Source organism: Rhinolophus hipposideros (genome assembly GCF_964194185.1).
Source record: "Rhinolophus hipposideros genome assembly, chromosome: 9".
Lineage (NCBI taxonomy): Eukaryota > Metazoa > Chordata > Mammalia > Chiroptera > Rhinolophidae > Rhinolophus > Rhinolophus hipposideros.
This window is the reverse complement of record NC_138055.1, coordinates 63,387,239-63,412,851: the sequence shown is the minus strand read 5'-3', so window position 1 is coordinate 63,412,851 and position 25,613 is coordinate 63,387,239. Positions and strand designations below refer to the sequence as shown.

The 25,613-nt window shown below is 39.1% G+C and overlaps 2 protein-coding genes across 23 annotated transcripts in view; one reads left to right on the top strand and one right to left on the bottom strand.

Annotated features, from left to right (window-relative positions):
* Window positions 1-7,957, top strand: part of GRIP1 (glutamate receptor interacting protein 1) — a gene marked incomplete at its 5' end in the record, with an annotated part of 621,259 nt that extends 613,302 nt beyond the window's left edge. For all 19 annotated transcript variants that reach the window (XM_081058475.1, XM_081058470.1, XM_081058458.1 and 16 more), the window contains 2 exons: window positions 3,818-3,964; window positions 6,367-7,957. In XM_081058475.1, the coding sequence (XP_080914601.1) occupies window positions 3,818-3,964; window positions 6,367-6,591 (372 nt within the window). In that variant the 3' untranslated portion in view covers window positions 6,592-7,957. The remainder of the gene's footprint in view (window positions 1-3,817; window positions 3,965-6,366) is intronic.
* Window positions 7,950-25,613, bottom strand: part of HELB (DNA helicase B) — a 28,494-nt gene continuing 10,830 nt past the window's right edge. For 3 of the 4 annotated variants that reach the window (XM_081058478.1, XM_081058477.1, XM_081058479.1), the window contains 7 exons: window positions 23,798-23,952; window positions 20,415-20,496; window positions 19,942-20,001; window positions 18,641-18,869; window positions 17,687-17,830; window positions 13,276-13,770; window positions 7,950-11,012 (listed from right to left, as the gene is read on the bottom strand). In XM_081058478.1, the coding sequence (XP_080914604.1) occupies window positions 10,908-11,012; window positions 13,276-13,770; window positions 17,687-17,830; window positions 18,641-18,869; window positions 19,942-20,001; window positions 20,415-20,496; window positions 23,798-23,952 (1,270 nt within the window). In that variant the 3' untranslated portion in view covers window positions 7,950-10,907. The remainder of the gene's footprint in view (window positions 11,013-13,275; window positions 13,771-17,686; window positions 17,831-18,640; window positions 18,870-19,941; window positions 20,002-20,414; window positions 20,497-23,797; window positions 23,953-25,613) is intronic. The other variant, XM_081058480.1, reaches the window with a different exon arrangement.

Sequence of the window (25,613 nt, the reverse complement as noted above, 5' to 3'; positions counted from 1 at the left end):
GTACACTGTACCACCATGAGGAATATTCATATCCCTCCTCCCCAAAGCTGACCCTGACTACAATTAAGCATCCAGAACTAACTTCCATTTAGAGGAAATATGGGGGATAGGATAACATGCTCCAGGACAAATGACATTTCCACAGTAAGTCAGTAGCATAGGGGGGGAAAGACAGGGGCATACTCTAGATAAGAGGACATTTAAGATACCTAAAGCAAATGGAATGTGTGGACCTTGTTGGATACTGATTTGAACAAACAAACTCTAAAAACCACTTTTGAGGTAATCAGGGAGATTTTATTATGGACTAGGGATTAGAGTATATCGAGTAAAAGTTGATTTTGCAAATGAATTAATGACATTGAGTTTACGTAAGAAGCAATTGTATTTCTTAGAGTTCATACTGAGGCATGTAAGAGTGAAATGGCATGAGGACTGGCATTTGCTTTCAAGATACTCCCTCAGAAACGAAAAAAGAAAGATGGATACGTGCGGCCAGCTATTGATGGTTGTTGGATCTGTGTGTTGAGTATGTGGGAATCATTGTTCTAGCCACTCTCCTCTTGAACGTTTGAAACGTTTTCTTAAAATATATCTTTCTCCTAACTAAACTTACTGTGGTAATCATTTCACAATATATGTATGTCAAGTCATTATCCAGTAATACCTTAAACGTATACAGAGCTGTATGTCAATTATATCTCAGTGAAAATAATCTTGTCCAATAATCACCCTCCCACCTTAGGAAAGAGGGTCAGAACTTTCCTGTCCTATGTATGGCCAAAGGCAAAATTACAATTACAGAGGGACCTAATAATTCTCTGCGATGAGTATTTGTTACACAACCACATGCCAGGTAAAGACGTAGAGTGTGCCATGGAAAGACCAGAGCTTCCCAGGCAGAACCACCTGGAGTTGAACCACTTCTCTGTTGCTTGCTGTCTGTTTTAGCTTGACCAAGTTTCTAACCCTCTCTGACCTTTCAATTTCCCGGTTTGTGTGATCTGCTCCACAAACGTGGCGGAGATCGTAGCATCCTGTTTGCTTTTAAATCTACTCTTTCAAGTCCCACAAGCCTTATCAGCAAGAAGTCCAGCATCTCCCACTGGAAGACACTCCATCCTCCCTGTGGAGGAGTGGGCCTTGCTCAGCTCGTTAGCGAGGCAGGCCTGGCTCTGAAGTCAGAAGTGTTCTCACCGCTCATGACCACAAGGTGTCGCCATTGGACCTTCGCCCAGCCCAGCTCAGCCCGAGCCACCTCACCCACCCCTCGGCTGCAGCTTTGCCAATTTCCAGCCCTGCCCTTGGGGAAAAGAAGGGGATGAGGAGCCTGGCTTGAACCCCAGAATTAAATCCCTCTCACTCAGCACATCGTGGCCAATTCTGACTGACTTCCAAACTCAACCATGTCAGACCAGTCGTTTCATTTATTGTTTCATTTATTGAACAAAATACAAAGGGATTTGGGACATATGAATGAGTAAAACAAAGACCCTTGTTCCCCTCCAGCACCTCGATGGGGCATCTTCCACACCCTCCCCTAAGGCCTTTACCTGAGCCCAGGTCACCAAGAAAGACTTCTCTTCCCGTCCTGATGAGTTTGGTGTTGAGGGATACCGTCGCATTCCCACAGTTTAACCTCCTTCTCTCCAGGCATCTAAAGGATGTGTGTCACCTGGGGTGCTGGGTTTTACTCATCCACACACGCGCGCATGTGCAGGCACACACACACACAAACCCCTTCTGTAGTACAGTAGCGCTTACTATTCTATATTTACATAACCAAGTGCCACAAAAGGGATCCTTCCATGAAAATCAGGTCATTTCAGATTTTAAAACTTTATATATACTACCTGATTTAAAACTGAGACTCTTATGTGGCAGGATGGTTAGGGGGATTCAATTAGGTATCTTCACGGAACTGTAAACTCATGAAGTCTATATTTTGTTCACTGCTATGTAGTGTTCTTGTTGTTGTTGTTGTTTTACTACATCCTCAGTCCTCGAAACAGTGCCTGGCACATAGTAGGGTCCAATGCGGGTGCATGAACACATACGCACATGCACACACAGTGATGGAATGAGACCACAAAGAACGTCGGCTCGTTAAACATTAGTTCCCTTGCTTCCTTTTCCAGAACATAACAGCCCCTCTGGGTTGTGGAGTACCACACAGAGAAAACTTCAATGTGCTCATAAATCACCAGCGATTTACAGAGGCCGATTCAGTCAGTCTGGGGCAGGGTCTGAGGTTCTGCATTTCCACAAATTCCTGAGATGTTGGTGCTTTCGGTCAGCACACATTTTCAGTGGCAAGGCACATTTTTTTTCCTCTTAAAAATGCAGTCGAATTCTGCCCCTTTTCCTTCTAGTGTACTAATAGGGACAAGGCAGACAGGGGTGGTATATGCTGACATACTTTGTATCATAACATCTAAAATGCCACCAATTTATAAAATGCAGCCTGATTTCTGAGATTTCAAAATATTTTTTAAAATGTGCATCTTAGAATCTACGGAATAAGGCATTTTGAGCAGCAGTGAAATAATGGTAAAGTTCTTGGTGTTTGGAGTCAGACAGACACGGCCCCACCATTTGTTACCTTTGTGACCTTGGGTGAGTAAACCACATAAATTTGAATTTTCTCACTGCTAATATGGCAATCACTAGTAGGGCTGCCTGGTAACTAGTACTGACTCAGCCAAACTGATGATTTAACTCTCTACCCAGTGAAATAAAAATCTACAGACTGACCACGTTTGCATACCTCTCTAAAGTAAAATAACTGGGTAACAAGACATAAACCTGTTCTAAAAGTGTTAATCTTCACATTTGCCCTGGATAGCTCTGAATTTTTGACTCCTTTACAAGAATGTGTCCATGTATTCTTGTGTAAAAATAAAATAAATGAAATACACATTTTTAAACCATTAGAGCGAAAAAGTAAAGCCAAATCATTGCTTGAAGTGCGCATGAGATTTGCGGAGGACGTTCGGCAAACCTTAGTAAAAGCAGGTCACCTTACAGCATTAAATGAGTGTGGAGTGCCGAGTATAGCACCTTGCAGTGTCCAGCACTGTGGGTGCTCAGAGAATATTACACATTAATGTGTTTGCCTCTGGAAGCAGGCTCTTCTCTCATTGACTGCTGTTTGCCAGCACCCAGAACCTTGCTTAGAACATGGGGGGGGGGGCCTCAGTACACGTCTGATGGAAGTGTGAATGGTGTGATGAATGAATGAACCTCAGACTAACTCTTGCAGGTTGATCAGGTAGAGGAATGAGCATTGGAGGAAAGCGTTAGCTGGTGGTAACTGGTCTTAGGTGCTGAGAAGGGTGAATGCCTTGAATTGCTCAACCAAATCCTGGAGCTGTTCAAGCCAGGCCCCAGAACACAGTGTTGTTACAGGAACACTTTCAGGTCTTTTAGGTGGGTTTTGCCAGAAGTCCTGAAGTAGTGATTGGGGTACCATAGCAAATAAAATAATGGACTTTGTGGCACTTGCTGAAAAGGGGGAGAAGGGGAGAAAGAGAGAGAGAGAGAAAAAGAGAGAGAGAGAGAGAGAGAGAGAGAGAGATGAAAAGGGGAGGACCAGGACTCTTCAGTACATCTCCTTTTTTTTTTTTTTTTTTTTTAGTTCTGAGAGGAATTTTACAAATTCCAAGAATATTTTTGGAGAAGGGGGAAAGCTGCAGGATTGGGGGTAGCTGTTTAATTATGTTATTGAAATTAGTTTGAAAAGATTGTATGTCAGAGGATTCACAGGCAAAGTTTTCAAACCAGCTAAACGTCCCCTTCACATTTTCTCACTTTCCAGGTGACCTTGTACAAGAGTTCCGACATGGAGGACTTTGGGTTCAGTGTAGCAGATGGCCTGCTGGAGAAAGGAGTGTATGTCAAAAATATCCGCCCAGCTGGCCCAGGAGATCTTGGTGGCTTAAAGCCCTATGACAGGCTCTTACAGGTAAGACTGCAGGTGGAATTGAATTAATTTAGTTCTTTTAAGTCTTACTTGACCAATACCCACCCATGCTCCTTTGCATCAAGACTAGATTAGGGCCCCTCCCATATAGGACAGAAGCAGCTTTTCTTTCAGCAGAATTTGCCAGTTATTGAAATTGCCTGTTTCCCTGTATGTAACCCACACACATGAGAAACTTCCTGAGAATGGAGCCAGTGCCATATTCTCCCATTTGTCATTGTACAGTGCTTGACATCTCAGTATCTCATACAATATCTGAAACCAAAAAGCTGAGCCTCGTTTCCTTAATGGAGTCCTAGCATGGTCAGGTATAGTTTCACTGAAGCAAAGCAAATTCCTGATCTCATGTACAGTTTTTTGGAAGAAAAATTTGCAAGAAAAAGAGAGGATTGACATTCTTAAAAGTGTGTTCAACTGGAACGAGTCTGTCACCAAATAGTCAGCTTTCAAAGAACGAGGCTGCATTGCCTCGTGTTCACTGAGGCAAGTTGTTGTCTCTGATCACCTAGTTTTAAAACCAGCTCTGGTGATCATTTTTATCATGGCCGTGGAACATTCAGTCTTGTCCTAGAAGTATGGGACACTTATTTTCCACGGGTACTTTAATATTCGATGCATGACTAACTGTCATGCAGGGTGTCATGTGAGATCTCAGCTCCCCGCTCCCCACATAAGAACGCAGGACATGGTGAGGCCAAAAAGGAACACCCATGGAGCCATAGATGGGGGAGTCAAACCACTATAGTCTCGCTGGCGACTGGGTTGGAGACACGGGAAGCAGGAGCCTCACAATCAGCAACCTGCCGTCCGCTTCTCTGCCAACCAACCTCACTTGCTAGCTGCAATCCGCCTCTCTGCAATCCGCAATCTGTGCTTGCTAGCTCAGCCACCATCCGCTGCTAGCATAGCCACAGCAGTTATATTAGTGGCCAAAGGCTCAATGGTTACAGCTGATGACCAACTAGCCACAGCTGATGGTCATCTGATCACGGGCGATGGCCATTTACTACCTGAGCCAGCACCTTTCCAAGTGGGGCCGAGAGCCTAGAAACTGCACTCCTGGCTCTGACCCCATACTAAGTACGGGTGAGTCATTAAACCTCTAAGAGTGTCTGTTTAATCCATAAATTGGAGCTATACATACTTTCATGCAAGAAGAGGCTCTAAAAGTAAACGATTCAGATTGTGAAGGGCTTTGGATGTGATGATAAAGCTCTTAGACATTATTCTGGAGGCATATTAATTTCTGCAGCAGAATGACCTAATTTGTAATTTAGAAAGACAATACAACATTATCATGGGTGCACTGAGGTAGGGTGGGGCATAGGAAGATCCCAGGAAAGGAGACTAGGTAGGTAAGGGCAAGACACCTGCGTCAGACCTGAGTCTTTAATACCTTCAGCACATCCTGGTAGAGCTGTCAGGGAGGCCGTTGGCAGTTTGGATTTGTTGCTCAAGAGAGATGTTAGACCCAGAGCTAAAAATTTAGGATACTGAAGGCATGGGTTTGGATGAAGTTGCCTATGGGTGGACTTATAGTAAGAAAGAGGAGAGAACCAAGAATAGAATTCTAAGAAAAACAAAATTTGAAGGACAGGAAGAAAGAGGCAGGACAGCACTGAAAGTGAGCAGTTAAAATGGCAGGAGGATGAAAACAAAATGATGTTCTAGGAGCCAAGGAAGGAGAGTTTTAAGGATTAGCAGGTGTCCAGAGCGGCGAATGGTGAAGGCCAAAGGGGATGAGAAGCTAGTACATCAGTCCCATATTGGACACGTGGAGTCATTTGTACAATATGAGGGTCAGGTCCCAGACCTGGGAAGATTGAGGAGAGAATGGAAAGTCAAGGAATGGAAGCAGCATGTAGATGATTTTAAAAACGTTTTTGGGTAAAGAATAAGGAGAAATGCAAGATGAGCACAAGTGCAGCTGAGGAGGGGATGCGCTCACTGAAGAGGGATAGTTCAGCACCATGGTTAAGAGCACGAGTTTTGGAATCAGCCAGACTGCCTGGGATCCTGTCCTAGCTCGACCACTCACCAACTGCAGCTCAGGCAACTCTCTTAACCATTCTGTGCCTCACTTTCCTCATCTGTAAATTGGGGGGAATGTTCAGCCTTTAGAGCACCTACCATGAGCCGGTCAATCTGTTTGGCAGGGGGATATTGGGATGTGTCCTTGTTCCCAGCTCTCAAGGGCATTACAATTTAGTGGCAAAGAACAAGTAAGCCAATGAGCGCCTTGTGGTCAGAAGAGAGAGAGAGACCTCTGTACAGGTGCTGGTTTAAGCACCTTCCAGACAACTTGTTACACCTGAAGTGCTACTCTGGGTTTGAGGAATTCCGACTGTAACAATAATGCAAAATGGTTCTTCTTGACCTTTCAGGTAAATCACGTCCGAACGAGAGACTTCGACTGCTGCCTTGTGGTACCCCTCATAGCAGAATCTGGTAACAAGCTGGACCTGGTTATTAGTAGAAACCCGCTGGCTGCACAGAAATCAATAGAACAGACTCTGCCAGGAGAATGGAATGAACAGAACAGTGCTTTTTTCCAACAGCCTAGCCATGGTGGTAATTTGGAGATTCGAGAACCCACTAATACATTATAGCAACGCTTTTTATAAAGCAGGACAAAAGACTATCTACATGGTGCTAAAAAAAAAGAAAAAAAATCCCTTTAAGATTTCTGTGGCATTTGAAGCACAGATAATCACGTGGCATTAACGGCAAGCACAGGGCTGTTTTAAATCTCTCTCATGGCTCATGTTCACTTCCCTTTGCAAGTCGAAGACGTTTCATTTTTCGCGACCACTATGGTGTATGGCAGAGGATTCCCTGCTAAGCCCAATGGTAGAGAAAAAGTAGGCCACCCCTCTCACGATTGACGTCAGAGGAAATTTTTCACAATCTCACCTTCCTATCACTTTTTAAAAAGAGAAATGTCTGTTTGAAAATATTCTCTATGACAATTTCCTTAATTCATTTTGAAATCAGTTTCTTACTATAAAGTCATTCATGTAAGAACTGGACCAACAAGGCTTTTCATAAAGCTGGCTTGACTAGGGGAACTAGAGTTTGGCCAACTGCTGGGACTGCTGCTATGGGAGGGATACAGGTATAAAATTATCTTCAAATGTTTCAGCAATGATGCACGTAGGCGATCCTAGTAGGTGGTGGTATATGTTCTGCCCAAATATAGGAATGATTTTAACTAAGGTGTATGCTATTCCCTATGCAACAAATTATCAAACAGGATATGTCTTGTGACCTGTTTTTGTTTTTTTTGTTTTTTGACATATTTTTAATAGCTGCAAATCTCTGATAATGAATTAGTGTTTAGTAACACTGAGATTTAGGTATCTTATTTTTAAAATTCAAGACTGAGAAGTTAAGAGAGAATGAAGAAGTCTATTAAAATGAGGTTTATCTTAATGATAAGCAAATCAAACTCTTACTGCTTGACATGTTTTAAAAACTGGTTATATAGAGGGGTGTACAGCACATGTACTTAAAAATGACACTGGACTATCTTTTGTTCTGAGCCATGCCACTTAACTGAAATTGTAAATACATTTTTCACAAAATGCATTGCCAATTATTTCCATCCCTCAAAGCAATAAATTTGTGACAGTTGCTTTTAATGTTTGTCAGCAACTGTTTTCATCTGTTCAGATATTTTGAATAGTTACACTAATAACTGTTATTTGGTGAATATAAAAAAAAAATAGATCTGTATATTGATTGTAGACTCTCCATATTGAAATGATTATTTTCCAAACATTTTCATTTTGGTCAATAATTCGAATAACCGCTTGGATGAAGCATTTGAACACTGTGTCCTTTGTTTAAGGAAAAAGTTCACCTTTCTTTTTGTGCAAAGAAATATATTATTTCAAACACATTTCAGGACCGCCAGGGCAAGAAAGTATAAAGCAGAATCATGTTAAGAAAAAAAAAAGATCATGAGTCACTTAAATATGTATTTTTATTTGTAACAAACAAGTATTAAACTGTAAAGTATTTTTGTACAAATTTAATACTTTAATAGCATGGTATTTATCGTCTATGTATGGTTTTGGGGAATTCAAAATTGTTGCAAATATTTGTATGGAAAAAAACAAAACCCTCTACCAAATGGAATAAACAGTGATTTTAAAAAGCCAAAAGAAATGACATGCAATTTGAATGTATTTTCATGTGCTAGACTGAGCCCTACACAACACTTATTGTTACATAATTTTTTTAAATGGGATGGTTTTGCCATAAACTTGAAAAGCAGCATGGAAGAGTTGGAAGATCATAGGTTTTGAAATCCAGTCTGGGTTTGAATTCCAGCTCACTGGTGGTTTGAAATTTACTTATTGGGGGTCAGTGTCCCCCCAGTGATGACGCAGATCAGATGTGTACTTCAGGACTGTCATGAGGTAAGACACACGTGGAAGTGCTGACACAGCCAGCACACAGGAACAGCCCGAGATTAACAGTGCATTGATTTTAGGTGACAAAGGTCACAACATCGGCCCTCAGAGAATATTACAGGTAGTCTATGAAGTAAATTGACAGACGCTATTAAAATGTACAAATTCTAATTATGCTATCTTCAAGTAAAACAAAGCACACCGATCGTCCCAAGTTTTCATTGTGCAGATTGCCTTGCAAACCTTGTAAAGTCACAGGGATAAGACAAGGATGTCCATTCTCGCCACTTCTATTTAACGGTGTCCTGGAGGTGCCAGCCAGGGCGATAAGACAAGAAAATGAAATAAAAGGCATCCAGTTTGGAAAGGAAGAAATAAAACTATCTCTATTTTCAGATGATATAAAAACTTGTGCTTCAAAGGACAGCATGAAGAAAGGGCAAAGGCACAAAATGGGGAAAAATTTTGCAAATGCTGTTTTTAATAAGGGACTTGTATGTAGATATATAAGGAACTTAGATCTCCATAATAATAATAATAAATTTTAAACTGGGCACTAACGATCTGAACCGTCATTTCTCCTAAGAGGACACACAAACGGTTAATAAGCTCATGAAAAGATACTCAACATCATCAGCGCATAGGGAACTGCAAATCCAAAACCACAATGAAATATCACTTTATACCCATTACATGGCTATAATCAAAAAGTCAGATAATAACAGGTGTTGGGGAGAATGTGGAGAAATTGGAACGTTCACACACTGCTGGTGTAAATATAAAATGGTGCAGCTACTTTGGAAAACAGTCTGTCACTTCCTCAAAAAGTGAAACATAGTGTTACAACATGACTCAGCAATTGCACTCCTAGGTATATACCTAAAAGGAATGAAAATACATGGCCACACCACAACTTGTACACAGATGTTCACAGCTGCGTTAGTTATAACAGCCAATATGTGGAAACAACCCAGATGTCCATCAACTGATGAAAGGATAAATTCAATGTGCTCTACCTGTACTATGGAATATTACTTGGTAATAAAAGATATTAATGCCTTTTGCATCATGGCATCTCTGAGAGCAAGGTGGGTCACCTGCAGCTCTACTGCAGCCACCCACAATAATTCAGCCAGTGTTCATGGCCTTGTCACATCAGCTCAAACCATCACGGTCTGGTCTGGAAATATGGCCTCAATATATACAGCCAGTTTTCCCATCATTGCTTGAAAGATGTGGACTTTATCAAATTTGCCTGAGCGATCTTCCTTGAATGGGTTATCCAGGACACCTACCCAATAAAAGAAACAACGGAAGCTCTTTGTACATAATTTTAAAAAACCTTTTAAAAGAGAGATGAAGCAATGATAGGTACATGCTACCACACATGGATGAAATCTGAAAATATTATGCTAAGTCGAAAACGTCAGTGACAAAGGACCATATATCCTATGACTCCATTTATGTGAAATATCTGGAACAGACAAATCAACAGAGACAAAGTAGATCAGTAGTTACCTAGAGCTGGAGGGGATGAGAGGATTACAGCTAAGAGGTATAGGATTTCTTTTGGGGGTTCTATAAAAATATTCTAAAACTAATTGTAGTGCTGGCAGCACAACTCTGAATACACTAAACGCCACTCAATTGTGTAAACAGGTGACCTGTATGCAAATTCTATCTCAATAGGCTATTTTTAAAACATTGGGATAACAGGTAAATTTGTCCTCTTATTCTTTCACCACTTAACAATAAATACAACTCTAAAAAAAAGTAAAATAAAATCACCCTGAGAGAAAAAAATGTTTCCAAAGTAGAGTATCTTCAAAACCATGTGCTCCCGCCTCCAAAATGGTAATGATGTGACATGACAAAGGTGTTAGCTAATGCTACAGGGATAATCATATTGTAAAACATAAGTATTCAATCAACAGTGTGTATCTTAAACTTACGCAATGTTACATGTCAATTACATCTCAAATTAAGAAAAAAAAAAAAAAACGAACAAAAAAACAACAACAATGAGCTTCCCAACTCAAAAGGAATTTCCAGGAAAAAGCTCCACATGTGGTGAAGGCAGGAAGCAGGGATGGAGAAAAGGGCAGCCTGGAGAGACGACCACTTTGCTGAAGACTCGATGTCCTAGAAGTGGTATCAGTAAGCAATGCAATTAGAGTTTATCTTGACCATCGCTTCATCCCTTTGGCAATGATCGTGGAAGTTAATAAGGCATTTTCCTAGAAAGAAAACACTTTTTGAAGTATAAACAATTATATGTAAAACATCTTTTCCTTTCATTGCTATGCAGGGCTACCAGTTCTCATGATGACAGATATTGAAATCATTAAGGTTTTCTTTGATCAAGTGAATTTAAAACATCTGCTAGCACCTGAAAATAAAACTCCAGTGATAGACGTCCTCTTTTATCTTGATACTTTGAAGCGAGGATGTTCATTTTGTGTTGAATGGAAAAAAATAAGATAGTTTCGGAGCAATCGGAAATAAAATCAGGTGTCTTGATTATGTGTGGATTTGAAAAGTTGCCTGGGGGTTAAACTATTCAGTCTCAAATCCCGAAGTTTGGAAGATACTTGTGGAGATGATTCTTCCACCTGTTAGAACAACAATAAAAATAAAGTTAATTTTGTAAAAATGTAGTCAGTCTACCCTATGTACTTCTTTTCCCTCTGACTGCTTCTGCATAAGACCCAATACCTTTTCCCCACCCTTTGGAAGACTCAAGCAAACCAGAGCAATGAGCTCTTGGATCTTTGTGGAGTCGTGTCTGCTTTTGTTCACTGGGACCCCCAGAACCCAGCTCTGGGACTGGCATGTAGAAGTGACCGTTTGCTGAATGAATACATACATCTAATTGCTAAATGTGAAAAAGGCCTACTACATATTTAGGCAGCCAGTATAAAATTAAAATGAGGAATCCCCAGAAATGAGGGATGTGATGGCAATATCAGTAGGATATAATGACAATAAAGCAAGGGACTTGTCTGTTTTCCTCCTTCGGGTGCTTAGATCAGTGACTAGCAGAGGACCTAAATTTTTTTCAGGGCCGGTCCAGTGGCTCAGGCGGTGAGCACTCCAAAGGCTGTCGGTTCAATTCCCACATGGGCCAGTGGGCTCTCAACCACAAGGTTGCCAGTTCGATTCCTCAACTCCCGCAAGGGATGGTGGGCAGCACCCCCTGCAACTAAGATTGAACATGGCACCTTGAGCTGAGCTGAGCTGCCTCCCGGATGGCTCAGTTGGTTGGAGCGCATCCTCTCAACCACAAGGTTGCTGGTTCAACTCCCGCAAGGGATGGTGGGCTATGCCCCCTGCAACTAGCAACGGCAACTGGACCTGGAGCTGAGCTGCGCCCTCCACAACTAAGACTGAAAGAACAACAACTTGAAGCTGAACGGCACCCTCCACAACTAAGATTGAAAAGACAACAACTTGAGTTGGGAAAAAAAATTTTTTTTCAAATGCCAAATGATGTGAGGCAGAGAGAAGAAGGCAACCAAATCAAGTGTACAACAAAAGCCAAAAGGGAGACATGAGCATCACTTTGGCTCATTTTAGTGAATGAAGAGACTAGCTTGATGAAAGTATAAAAAAGGTTAGACATGATAATGGGAAAGCTGGACTCCAACTGTGAAAGGTCTCAAATGCCTGATAGTCTAGCATTTATGTTGTAGACACTAAGGTGACACCGAAGGCTCTTAGACCCAGGCATGAGCTGAGTACTGACAGGGGGGTTAGTGGTACCAGTGTGTCGGGTGTATTAGGAGAATGGAAATAAGACAGTAAGATAGCCAGGTCAGCAATCATCCAAGAAGATGAGATCAGGATCTAAAATAGCCCCGACGAAATGGGATGAAAGAAATTTCTGAGAGACATATTTTGCAATAAATCTAGCAACTAACTAGAGGCAGAGGGTGAAAGCAATGTGAGTCTAGGTGACACCAAAATTTTAAGCTTGTGTTGTTGGGAGAATGGTGTCTGAAATGGAGAAATCAGAAAAGAGAGTTTCAGAAAGTCACTCTCTAAGAACAAAGACACAGATGGGGGAGTTGGTTCATGACCTTCTGTTCAGTGTCAAGAGTATTCAGTGAGGCACCAAGTTACTTACTAGCCTGTGTGTCTCCACCATGGGCCGGCCATCAATGCAAGACTGGGAACTGTCACTTACCTTTGAATTACTAATGCCTGAAATGCAGTAGACAAGTGAAAACTATTTGTTGAACAAATCATCAGTGCAGAAGTGATGGCTGAAATTTAGAGAACGGGATCAGTTCTCAAAGGAAAAAAGAACTGAGCCTTGGGGAGATGTCTCCAGTCAGAGAATGGGAAGAAGTAAAGAAACGAAGGGGAGCTGAGCCGGTGAGGAAGGGCAAGTGTTAGATAAGGCACCCCGGAAACCAAGGGAAGGAAACCTTGAAACAGCAGCCACAGTGAAAACCGCTGAAAATTGCAAAATTGAAAATTGACTGCTGAAAAGAGTCAAGTTGACAAGATGACTGGAAGCAGCTGCTTCAGGGGAGTTGTGGGGATAAAAGTGAGATTATGGCCTACAGAAGGGAGGGGAAGGTGATAACCAAGGTATGCAGGAAGAAGGTGCAAGATGACAAACTAGTTGCTTCGGGCTAGCCAATGGATGGAGGTTCCCTCGCATGCCAGCCTCAGGCAGAGTGAGAAAGACTGCCAGGTTCAGCTGGGCATAGGAGAGAGGAAACTGGACAGAGAAGAGAGAACACTTGTTTTTACAACCTACAGCACCATGCAACACTAATAAAATTACATCGTACTTGAGTACAGATAAGCACAGCGAAGTTAGCAATATCTCAATAAAACTTGAGCGCATGAGACCACCACTCCTACCATAAGAATTTTGTTTGGACTTTCAGCATCATCCAGGCCACAGGTTCTCTTGGGCCCTCGAGATTTGGATGGATCTTCATCTGTATGCACTTCCTCAGGTGGAGGTAATTTCCAACCTCCACCAAAGGGGACGGTCTTATCATTGACTGCAGAGGCCTGGCTTCTGGGGACATTGTTTGTCACAACGTCAGCTGTGCCTGCAGGGAGTGGTGACGTGGACAGCTGTGCGCTGGGGCCTCCGCTGTCTCCAGAGCTCTTTGACGGGGACGCAAAATCTGCTGGCGATGCAGAGCTAGTCGAGAGCTTGTTTTGCAAGAAATGTTTTAAACGAGTGTTTCTGGGAATACTGTTTTTCAAAATTGAGCTCCGGAGCTGAGATTCTTCTGCAATGACATACACTCTGCAGCGGCCCCTGGTCACCGCGGTGTAAACGTGCTGCCAGTGCTGGCGACCCGCCTTCCCAACCACGTAGACCACTGTCTGCTCCTCAGACCCCTGAGAAAGAACAATGTATTCGGGAGACTTAATAGTGTGTAAGGGGTTCATGTCTTCAAAAAGTCAGTCTACAGAGGTAGAAAAGAGACAGGTCCTCCCAAGCACCTACAACCTGGCCAGAGGAATCATATAAATCCATCTTATGGGGTCCGTTTTCTTAATTATCCAAGAACTCATGTTTTCTAATTACATTGCTAAGTTCAGGTCTCATAGATGCACAACTGGCTTGTAGAAAGCGAGCAATAAATTTTCAAGACTGCGCAGTGCCAAATAATAAAATCACCTGAAATGATTGCATGGGCTTTATGCGTAAATGTATCATCCCACTGTTACTTTGTAGTAACAAAAAAACAGGCACCTTAAATATCCAATGATGGGAGAGTAAATATACGCATTTATTTATATGTTTATATAAAGTATCTATATATAGATATCTGGTACACTATTTGACAAACCTCAAGAATGCTTTAAAATGTAACAAAATTTTAAAAACTGGGTACATACCACGGGTGCCAAAAAAAAGTACACATTGTAAGAGATGTTATCTATGTGTTGCTTTTCGAAGTTGAATTGAGTTACAGTAGCGATGTGTAGTATGACGTTTGCTCAAACGATGGCGTTAATCAAACGAATGCTAGCGTCATTCGTTGTATTACAATTTTAATACAGTTTTTCCTTTCTTTAAATGTGTACATATATTTTTGCCATCCTCTGTATATATGAAAAATGATCACAACTATGTAACACAAAATAAAATTACTCTGACCCCAAAAAATTACATACAAAATGAACATACATATGTAATGAAACAAATCACAAAAAGGCAATTTATTCAAAATGATGACTGTCTCCAAAATGGAAGGCCTCTGGATGATTTTTTTTCTTCTATTTTTCTGTATTTTCCCACTGTTGAACCATTTATTACTTTTTTCCAGATAAACAAACCAAGAGAACAATAAACCTCTGCTTTTTAAGTTGAGCAAGCCAAGAACTGTATGGGCAAGAAAAATGCCCGATGTTACCACATAACTGTGAAAAACGTTTTCTATGCCAATATAAACTAAGAAGTGGTCTGAACTTGTCCCTAATGTTCCCACATTACCCCAGCCAAAAGAAGGATTGTGGGGAGACAAACGACAAGATGGGCATGTAGAAACTACAGAGCCACAGTTTTAAAAAAAAAGAAAAAAAATCATCTACACCGCAAACACTTCTATTTCCCTAGACACAGAGAGTTTGAACCCACTCTTCAGATGACAAAAGTTTGACAAATAATTCCTTCCAATGCTGCTGAGTCTCAGAAATTGACTTAAATGATACTTGATTATACAAATGCTAAATACAGATACACCATTTATCCCCTTAGGCTTTCTATTGTGTATTCCTAAACAGGAAAATGTCTACCTAACCTTAGCTAACCGAGTTCTTACTCATCAGTGAAAGTGACACTGAAAAACAGGTAACAGCCTCAGAATCAGTCTCCCCGTACTCACATACTCACTCACACTTGCTACAGTCACACTTGCTTACAGAGGTAAGTCCACTGTCCTCACAGCAGCTAGTGATATTTATAAAATGCACATTCATTCACATCAGACTCTGCTTAGAACCCAGGAGTGGCTCCCAGGCTCTCAAAATAAAGTCCTGGCTCCTTAACATGGCCCAATTGGTCCTTCAAGAGCCAGCCTCGGCTCTGCTCCCTCCATCCTTCTTTCCTCTATCCTCCCCATGAGCCATGCTCTCTCCAGCACAAGGAAACTCTCTGTGGCCCTCCCAGTGCTTCCCAGTCTGTGGTCTCCATCTGGCCCACTTCTGAGGAGCTGCCCCATCCAGCTACTTTCCAGCATCCTGTACTTCCTCTGTAACACGATTTTTACCAGGCTGGAATGTAACTATCTGCTTTAAGGGTAATCCTTACTGGACTGTAAGCTCTGTGAAGGCAGGACCACATCTGACTTGCTCACTGCTGTTTATCCAGCATCTCACTGAATGATGATAAAAATTAAAACATCATGACAAAGGTGTGCTCAGAAAATGGGACATGGACATCTAACTTCACCTCAATAACCTGCTAGAAATCATTTGTCCATTCCTTTAAATCTTCCTTCAATAATTAACGCTATCAGATGTCTTGAGGCACGTTTTATACCCTTACTGTGAATTATGTATATTTCTAGTCTCCAAATTTGTTCTAAAACTTACAACTTATATGCATAGACACAAACCATTAATACCCTTCATGAGTTTATAGACTTAGAACCTGAAAGTCTATATAGACTTCAGAGTGGAGTCAAAAAATTTTTTCTGTAATGGGTCGAAGAATAAATATTTAGGGCTTGCAGGCCAGATGGTCTCTATGCCAACTACTCAGCTCTTCAGGTATAGTACAAAAGCAGTCATAGCTAATATGTAAATGAATGTGACTGTGTTCCGATAAAAGTTTATTTATTTTAAAAAAGTTAATTTATTAACAAAAAAAGTTTCTTTACATTGGATAATGTATAGTCCTAGAAGGCCCTAGGAGGTGACCTGGCCCCCGATCCTTCTACCCCCTTACCCTGTATTACTTCTCTGACCTTATGTCCTGCACTCCCACACTGGCCTCCTTGCTGTTCCTTTTCTTCAAATATGCCAGAGGCATATGTTCAAAGGCGCCCACCTAAGAACCCTGACCTTGGCTCTTCCCTCTACCTAGAATGCTCTTCTCCCAGATACCCACAAGGTTAACTTCTTTACCGTTTTCAAGTCTTTATTCAAATGCCACCTTCTCAACGAGGCCTATGCTGACCACCTATTTAAAATTACAACTGCATCCCATTCCCAGCCCGTTTCCACTGCTTTACCAACTTCTAACATGTAGTTTACTTTTTTTTTTTTTTTTTTTTTTTTACAGTTGTGTATATCTGTATCCTCTTCCCCACCAAATGTAACCGCACAATGGCAGGCATCTTTGTTTCACAAACTGACCTATGCCAAACACCCAGAACAGAATTTGACTCAATAAATATTTGAACTAAACTCAGAAGGTACAAACTATGCTAATGATACAAAATAACAATCGGGAATGTTCTCAGAGGTAAGAAATGCTAAATATTTCAACCAGGAAATAAGAGTCAGATTCAAAAAAAGGAACATTGAGACTCTTACTCCAACCTCAACCCAGTAATAATAAAGACCCCTTCACTCTTCATTATTCCAGAATGCAACAGAAAACTGGATTATAAATTTGAGAAAATGGCTCAGAAAATACAGCAAAATGACAAAAGATGGGAAATACAAGAGATTGATAAGAAATTGAGATAGCCATTTCTGGATGTCCAACATAAGAGAGGTTCTAGAAAGACAAAACAATGAAGAACTCAGAACAAGAAATCTTAACGAAATTATTCAAGAAAACTTCACAGAATTGAATGATATGAGTTTCCATAATTTCAGAGACCCTTGCTTAGGAGGTAATATTTAAGAGGACGCCCAGAAACTAGACAATCAAGATATACAATATTTTAATATGTCAAAATTTAAACCAAAATCAAAAATTTTAAATCAAAATTTAAACTGAAAATTCCAAGATGAACACACTGTCAAAATTTCAAACAAAGACAAGATCAGAAACAGTGCCCTACACTGGAGACTGAAGCAAGGGGCAAATACAGTCCACTGGTCCTGACCTTCTACCCCCGCTTGGAGGGAAGACGTGAAGGATGATGCTATAACTGTAATATCTTAGCTTCTGAAAAAAGAGCACTCTGAAGCAAAACAGAGCAAAAGGTTAATGTCTGCATAGTATTTTCTGTACTTCTGTGCAATTTGTTTCCTACTGTAAAAAATAAGGCAATAAAAATTAGGAAGAAAATAATGCAAAGTATTCTGTGGCTTGGCAAGTTATTTAAACAGCTTCATAAAGGTCCGATCTTACCTGAAAAGTATGAATGGTTCTTGCCCATGCATGTCTTATGTGACAATTTTGCATTAGTTTCCCAAAATCCACAGTTACTTCCAAGCCAGCCATATTATTAATGGTCAAATATCTTCTCTTTCCAATAGTTACATCAGTTATATCCTGTCGCCAAAACAAAGAGCTATTCTGTACATTTTCAAATATACTGTAAAGGTATTTTATTTTTGGACATAAAATGCAAGCACCTTATAAGAAAAATGGCATGTGTATTCATTACAATTGTTAAGAATTTCCAAAGGCTTAAAATCATGCTTGAGCACAAACTAAATATACACACACCCAAATATTTTAATAAACACAAATGGAAGTTTTTTGGTCCTTGAAACTTAACCAGATGTGACTTTCTGGAAAACAGGCTGTGTTGTCTTTCTTATTTTGACGTCTATACATTTTATTTCTTGTGCGTACGTCTGTATATACTCTTTGCAAGGAGTACTTTTCCTCATAGACTTTAAAGAATAAGCTTATATGTTTAAAAGGGTGTTTATACAATGAGAACAAATTTAAGGTAACCACTTCTGCAGTTTCTGTAATAATATTTAAGGAGTTACCAAAAAAATGACACTTTGTAAAATATAATAGGTGTGTTTCTTGTCCCTTGTTTTTGTTACTCAAGAACTTCAAACTTACTAAAAGTTTGTTTCTTCACAGAGTCTTCCTGAAAAATATATAAGAAAGGAACACTTCCCAGCTCATTTTAGGAAGCCAGCATTACTTTGACACCAAAACCAGATAGGACCTGACTGGAAAAGTACAAGCCAGTATCTCTCACAAACATGTATGCAAAAATCCTTAACAAAAAATTATGGAAGAATGTCAACTCTGATATGACTGAATTCTGAATCAATCCTAGGGCAATTAAAAAAACAAATTTCTAATAGGTAAAAAGGTACTATTTTTGTTACCACTTACACGTGTTATGAAAAATATTTCTCCATTGCAGAGTCTAATACCACTTTCAAAGTCACGCTTATTTTTAGCAAAACCATGGGGCGCACCATTAAAGTCTTCACCACTGGCCTCTAGTTCATTATTTTGCTGATGGTCGGAGGTATTCCCAGGCAGTAAATCTGAGAGATATGCATTCCTGGTACAACAAATTTTATCACCGACTCCAAATAGAAATCTATTCTTATAGTCCCTGGATTAGAAAATAATAATCATCATCAAAGTTTGGAAAACCTTAATTTCATTTTATTTAAACATTAACTACCTGGGTGGTGAACACACAATGTGATTTATAGATGATGTAATACAGAATTGTATACCTGAAATCTACGTAACTTTACCAACAATTGTCACCCTAATAAACTTTAATTAAATAAATAAATAAATAAATAAACATTAACTATCACTCAGATCCTATCCAATCTCAAAATAATTTCCACACTTTCTTTACTTCACCTTTGTTCTCCCCCAAAAAATCTTATAGCACTTATACATTATTTTTATTATAATTATTACATTAAAATAATAGCAGCAAATTGAATAAATGCTGGAGATATAGCAGTTCCTGCAATAAGTGTTTTAGGTATATTATTTCGTTTCATCCTTACCACAAATCTGAGGGAAATTCTGTATAAGTAGCCTCTTCCACATACATGGAAAGGTGTAATTACCTGCCAAAGATCAGAATCACTGGGACCCAGATTGCATGGCCCCAATCGCGTGATTTTTAACCCTTTGTTAAGCTACCTAATGTGGTTTTTTGGTGTGTCTTTCTTCAACATGCAGAGAGCTCCTCCTGTAACTTACACAGCTCTGGATTTTTCTGCACTTAATAGTAAGTGTTGATAAATGCAAGAGACATGAGTTAACTTTTCCTGTGCGTCAACAGAGTGGCTTTTCTATGCTCTATTTCTCTGAAAGATATTCACTAAGTAAGGTGCTCTCTGCAGGGAGCCGAAGGTTCTCGGACACACTACACACATGTCAGAATATGAAAAAGTCTCCTGAATTGCCCACACTCATCTTGGAGAAGCTGGAGGGTGCCAACCTGGAAACTACAGGAAAATTTTACGCCTTGTTTTTCTTATTACATTGATTATCAAAAAGTTAATTCCTAAGGATATACATTATATTTAACTGAAGAGATCATTTTACTTCACAAATAAGAAAAAAAAAGATGTACAAATTTGTGGCTGCAGTGATAAATGGCAGAATAGGGAATCAAGGAAGGACTGTCTTTCAAGTTTGGGTCCTTTTGTGCTCACTTTATTAGGTGGCCTGTATAGTGACTGCAACAGCAGGCATTGATGATATCACAGTCTTGCCTGAAACACATGAAAATGAAAGGGTTACCTTAAAAGTATCTGTTTTGTGCTTATTTCTGTTATCAACAATTATGACATACTAGATACTATACAAAGTCCCCAGGACTTTCTCCAGGAAAAAATATTTTATAAATTTTATCTTAGAATTAACCCGTGTTCCATTCAGGTTTCCACTGAGTTTCTTAATATAATATTTAGTATAAAGAACCCTGTTTAGAAACTACCCTCTGCCATGTCTAACAAAAAATACCTCAAAATAAGAGAGAATAGTGATGCTATGAGAGTCTCCCAAACAGTATATTAATAAGTGACAGTACTCAATTACTATATTAACTACTTATTACTATACTAATTAGTAATGAGGGAGGGTGAGAAGCTAGATTAAAAACATTAAAATAATGTAAATGCTTTACCTTCGAAATGCAATAAATTGTGATGTTTTTGCACTTTGTAGGTCTTTTTCTTTGAGTAAAGTTCTAACAGCAGAATATAAATCTGATAATTCAGGAAAAAAAAGTTAACACGGAAAAGCACCAAATTACAACATTGTTTCTATGGAGAAACCAATTCAGAATGCCTACTAACGGGTCTGGGAAAATATGTCACCAAATGGAATACAAGCCCACTGGATCACCGGCCTCATTTGTTGCGTTAGCCAGAGCAATAGAGGAGAGAAGGGAGGAGACACCCTATCCTCCAGAGAGGCCAGCCACTACCATGTTTCCCCAAAAATAAGACCCAGCTGGACAATCAACTCTAATGCATCTTTTGGAGCAAAAATTAATATAAGACCCGGTCTTATATAAGATCCGGTATTATATTATATTATATTATATCATATATCATATCATATCAAAGACCTGGTCTTGTATTATATAAGACCCGGTATCATATCATATCATATCATATCATATCAAAGACCCAGTCTTATAGTAAAATAAGACCAGGTCTTATATTAATTTTTGCTCCAAAAGATGCATTAGAGCTGATTGTCCGGCTAGCTCTTATTTTCGGGGAAACACGACAGACAGGACAGCTCCTAATCTGTAATATAATCACTGCATATTCACTGATGGTTTGTGAATGCTGAACTTAAAATATGGGCAAGAGGACAAAATATGTAACAGAATTACTAACATGAGCCTTCTTTCTGTTTTAGTTCTGATGGTACTAGTGGTGATAAGTTATAATTTGAGAATTGCTCTGCATGATGTCATTTTACTTAATTTCATCTTCACAACTCTCATTTGAGGCAGGTATTATTACATCCAAGGCTCATATTGAGCTGATACAAACCAGTATAAAAATATTGAGATACTTCTACAATGGCTGGAAAATAGCTAGTACTCCCCAAACACAAGGCCTCACCTCCACCCCAACCATGTCTTTCCCACCCCCAAAACACCCCAGACCACCCATGATACAGCAACTAAGAGTTTAACCCTGGCACAGCAGGGGTATCCATTCCAAGAGTGACTGTATACTACCAGCTAGTAAATAGTTTGACTATCACACTGATTACATCCTTGTTACACGAAGGTGAAACCGAGACTCTCGCAAGTCAAATTTTCCTTTTTTAGAGTTCAGATCACTGATAATGACATCCACTGACAACTTATCCTTTCTCAGAGCACTGAGAAGCAGGCTTCCTCTCATCTCTCTTAGCAATATTATAATAGAAAACAGCAAACATTTCTCATGAGAGAGAGAAGATACAAAAATTTGGGTAAGAACGTTCCAGGCTTTTGTGCCTTTCCCTCACAGCAGATGAATCAGAGGGGAACAAAAAATCCCGGGCCTTGCAATGCCCTGCTGGAGGACGACTAAATTAGCTGCTCACTGAGCTCTTCATTTTTCAGATGAAGGGAGGATTATCTCTGAAACATGGCCAACACTCACCCCCAGCCAACCCCTGGCTTGCCAGAGCAGGAATTTCCAAAGGCCTCACAAAATATGGTTTTCTTTTACACGTACAGAATCATGCTGCTCTGCTGCTCGCTTTTCTCACTCTCTCTACCTCGTGCATATTAATATGTACAGTATTTCAACATGTACATTGCATTTCATTTATTCTAAGATAAATATTTTTCTCACATTTTAACATCTCTAAAATTCTAGCTCTGCTTATGAAGCCTGTCTTAGGTCTTCGTATGCTGCAATAATGGGAATAATTTACTCAATAACTTAATTAATTATTAATGAAAAAATGCCTATCCACCTCTCTAAGGAATATTGATTCAATTCTCTTAAAGAAGGGAGTCATTTTCCAGCTGAAGTTTGTAATTAAGATAGAAAAAAAGCATCAGTTAAACTCTGCTACCATTCTGAAACAGACAACTTTTATTTAAAGTACATTCTCATTAATGTAAAGAGTGGGTGCCAGAAATAAAACTAAGCATCTACATAGAGTGGCAAAGAGTCCAAGTTACTTTACCATCTAAGACATTTTCTTTATCTGTTCTAATACCTACTATTAATTAAGCTGTTGTGAGAATATTTTCTAGCCATTATTCACAATATATTTAATTTAAAAAAAATCACAAACCAATATGCAGCTTATAATCCAATTATGTAAAACTAAAATAAATGTGTTTGTGTATGGATATAATAAGGTTTAAAAGGAAAAACACCAAGCTCTTATTATGTGTGACTTTTATGGGATTGTCTTAAGGGAAAAGGCAAAAGGAAAATTACAGGGAAATATTAATTTTTACTGCAAACACTTCTGTATCATTTGACTTTTTTTAAGTAATATAAATTCGCTCTAAAACCAAAAAGGCATTTATAGAATATTATTTATTAATATCATAGGAGTCCATTTAAAAAGAAAAAAGGACACTACAACATGTGAATGAACACTAATCCAAGGAAACTGAGATGGGTGACACGCACAGAGGAGGAAAGGCTTACAGATGTCACTAACTTCACACACAGAGTGAAAGTAGCTAAGTAGGAAGGATAGACCCTTAAGAACTGTGGCAAGTATAGTAAATCCTCAATAATAATCATTTAAATCTTTGCTAATTCAATTCTGAATAAACCATTACACTATTTTAAAAAGTTTATAGTAGAAATAAATATCAATAGGATCAATCTATTCAAATAAATTCAACTGCAGTAGATAATTTAACATCTATTATTCATAAAAAACTGACATTTACACAGCACTCCAAAACCGCAGAACGCCCCAGATCCTCACAAACAGCTCCACGGGTGCTATGATTCCCATCTCACAATGGTTAAGTCATGGGACATTTGACTTAATGTCAAATAAGGGTCCTGTACAGAAGGGAGAAGATCTCCTATCCCATCTTCTTTCTCAACCCTGTCATGGTGCCAACCTAACACCCATAATTCGAAGCGATACTTGTCTATTTGATAAGAAATAGAACTATGAGGATTCAACTTGGCAATAGTTTGACAGCCATTTTGTTTCACAAATATACTCAAAATAACCAATGTATTTACTTTTCCAATTGCTTTCATTTAAGACATGCTTTCTCCTGAATGAACTTGGATTCCTAGGGCTTTGCTTTAGTTGAAACTGATCATCTATATCCATTTATTCACTCAACAAATATTTACGAAGCCCTTAGCGTGTATGTGACCAGGGCTTACTTCTTTATAGAATTATAGAGTAATCTGCTTTTGATGATTAATAAATCAGTTTATTTCCAAACCTAATTTTTACTAGCAATATTTATCTTTACCATGAAATAAAATTATAACTAGCTATTTAATAACTATATTACAAACAGAAATACTTAACCCACCCAACAGAAACGCTTGTACTTACGAGAGTGAAAATCACTTTTCGATAACTGAGAACTGGGATCCTCTTCTGGGAGTCTGACAAAAATAAATGTTTTATCTTGTATTGAGACAGGGAACGTTGGATTATCAGAGATATTCAGCTCTGCATCAAATTTTGGAAATTGACGTTTTGAGATTCTTAAAGACAAAATAATACACAAAAAACTTTAGTATCCAAAATATATCTTCAGATATGATCACAGATAATGTCATTACAATAATGAATATCTGTTAATAGATAAATAGGGTAAAAAGGCTACTCAGGTACACATTATAAATAGTGAGTTTTAAAATAGAATTACCAAAACCATGTCACATTTAACAATCAATCCCCCACCCCAAGCAAATTAAAAGCATTAGGAAAAATAGGGAATTTACTAAGCACCATTCTCAGAACTTGACTTACTTTTATCCAGACCACAAAAGAACTGCACAAGGTTCTTATCCTCATTTCACAGGTGAGAAACAGGAGGGTTAGTCAACTATAGTGGCCCAAACCACAGAGGTGTAAAGCAGAGGAGCTAGGCGGCAAACCTGGGCCCATTTGGCTCCCTATCACTTTCTATTTAAATTAATTTGGACTCTTTGGGGCTTATCCGTATGTTTACTTCATATTCTTTCTTTTCTCCTTTCTTCTGCGTATATCATAAATATGGCCTCATTTTCCCGGTTGACTCAAGTATCCACATCTTCTCTTTGCTTCTATTCTCTCTTCATCCCTCTTTTGTTCTTATATTTCCCAAGAGTAGCAAATAATATTAGAAAATAGAGTAAGGGGAAGGTGCCTTGCCATTAGTCTCTCCCTGGTTATTTGAAAGAAAACCGACTCCCTGAAAACGCCTAACAGGCTGTCAAAGGGAGGAAAGGAGAGGGAAAAAGGCTAGACATATCACAGATTTAATTACTAGGGGGCTGAGAATCTTCATGAATTTCCTGTTTTGCTTTTGACCGAGGACATGTCACATATTTCTATCTCTAGGAGATTTTCATTGGGATCCTTCTGTCATTAAATATTTGGTGATGGAGATTAAGAAGAAATGATGAAAGGAGCACAGCTCAGCCCCAATTATATCAAAAGGTTTACTAAAATAAACTTCTAAGATTCAGATATAAGATTCAGATATAAGATTCAAAACTGAGTTCTAAGAAATATAATGTGCTTTAGATTCTCCTATGATTTTTAGACTACCAACACCTCCAAAAGGAGATAGCCTTTTGGTAGGAGCAGAAGAGTTATAGGATAAGAATGTTACATACCCACCTGAATTCTTTTTCTTAATGTCTTAATACAGACCTACCTCATCTACCTATTCTTGTCAATTCTTCCCTTATTCCCACTGTCTTATCCAGGATAGACAGGGGATTAAAGAAAGTAGGTTTTAATGTTCTAGTTTCTGCTGACATCGAACCAAGGAAATGTTCAAGCAATAAAAACAACACGTTGTAAAAGAGAATCAAAACAAAGATACATTTTGGCCAATGAATAAAACAGTCTGTTAGTATTCTGAGGGCCCATTACATCCATTACGAAAGATTACTCTAAAGATTTACACGAAGACTGAAAAAGAGAAGGGTTCTTTTCTGCTTCAAGGGAAGTAATATGCTTTGGAGTGCCACCAAGATTTACCAAAGAGTGACATACCAGTCTTCATTTTTCTGCTTTGGGTCTTCTTACAAAAATTACTACAGGAAATTTCTTCCCCAATTCTCCCTTGAACTCTACTGAACTCAATAGTAAATGCAGTGTACGGACTCACCCTGATTCAAAAGCTAATACGTATTTGCTAACCTTTTATTTC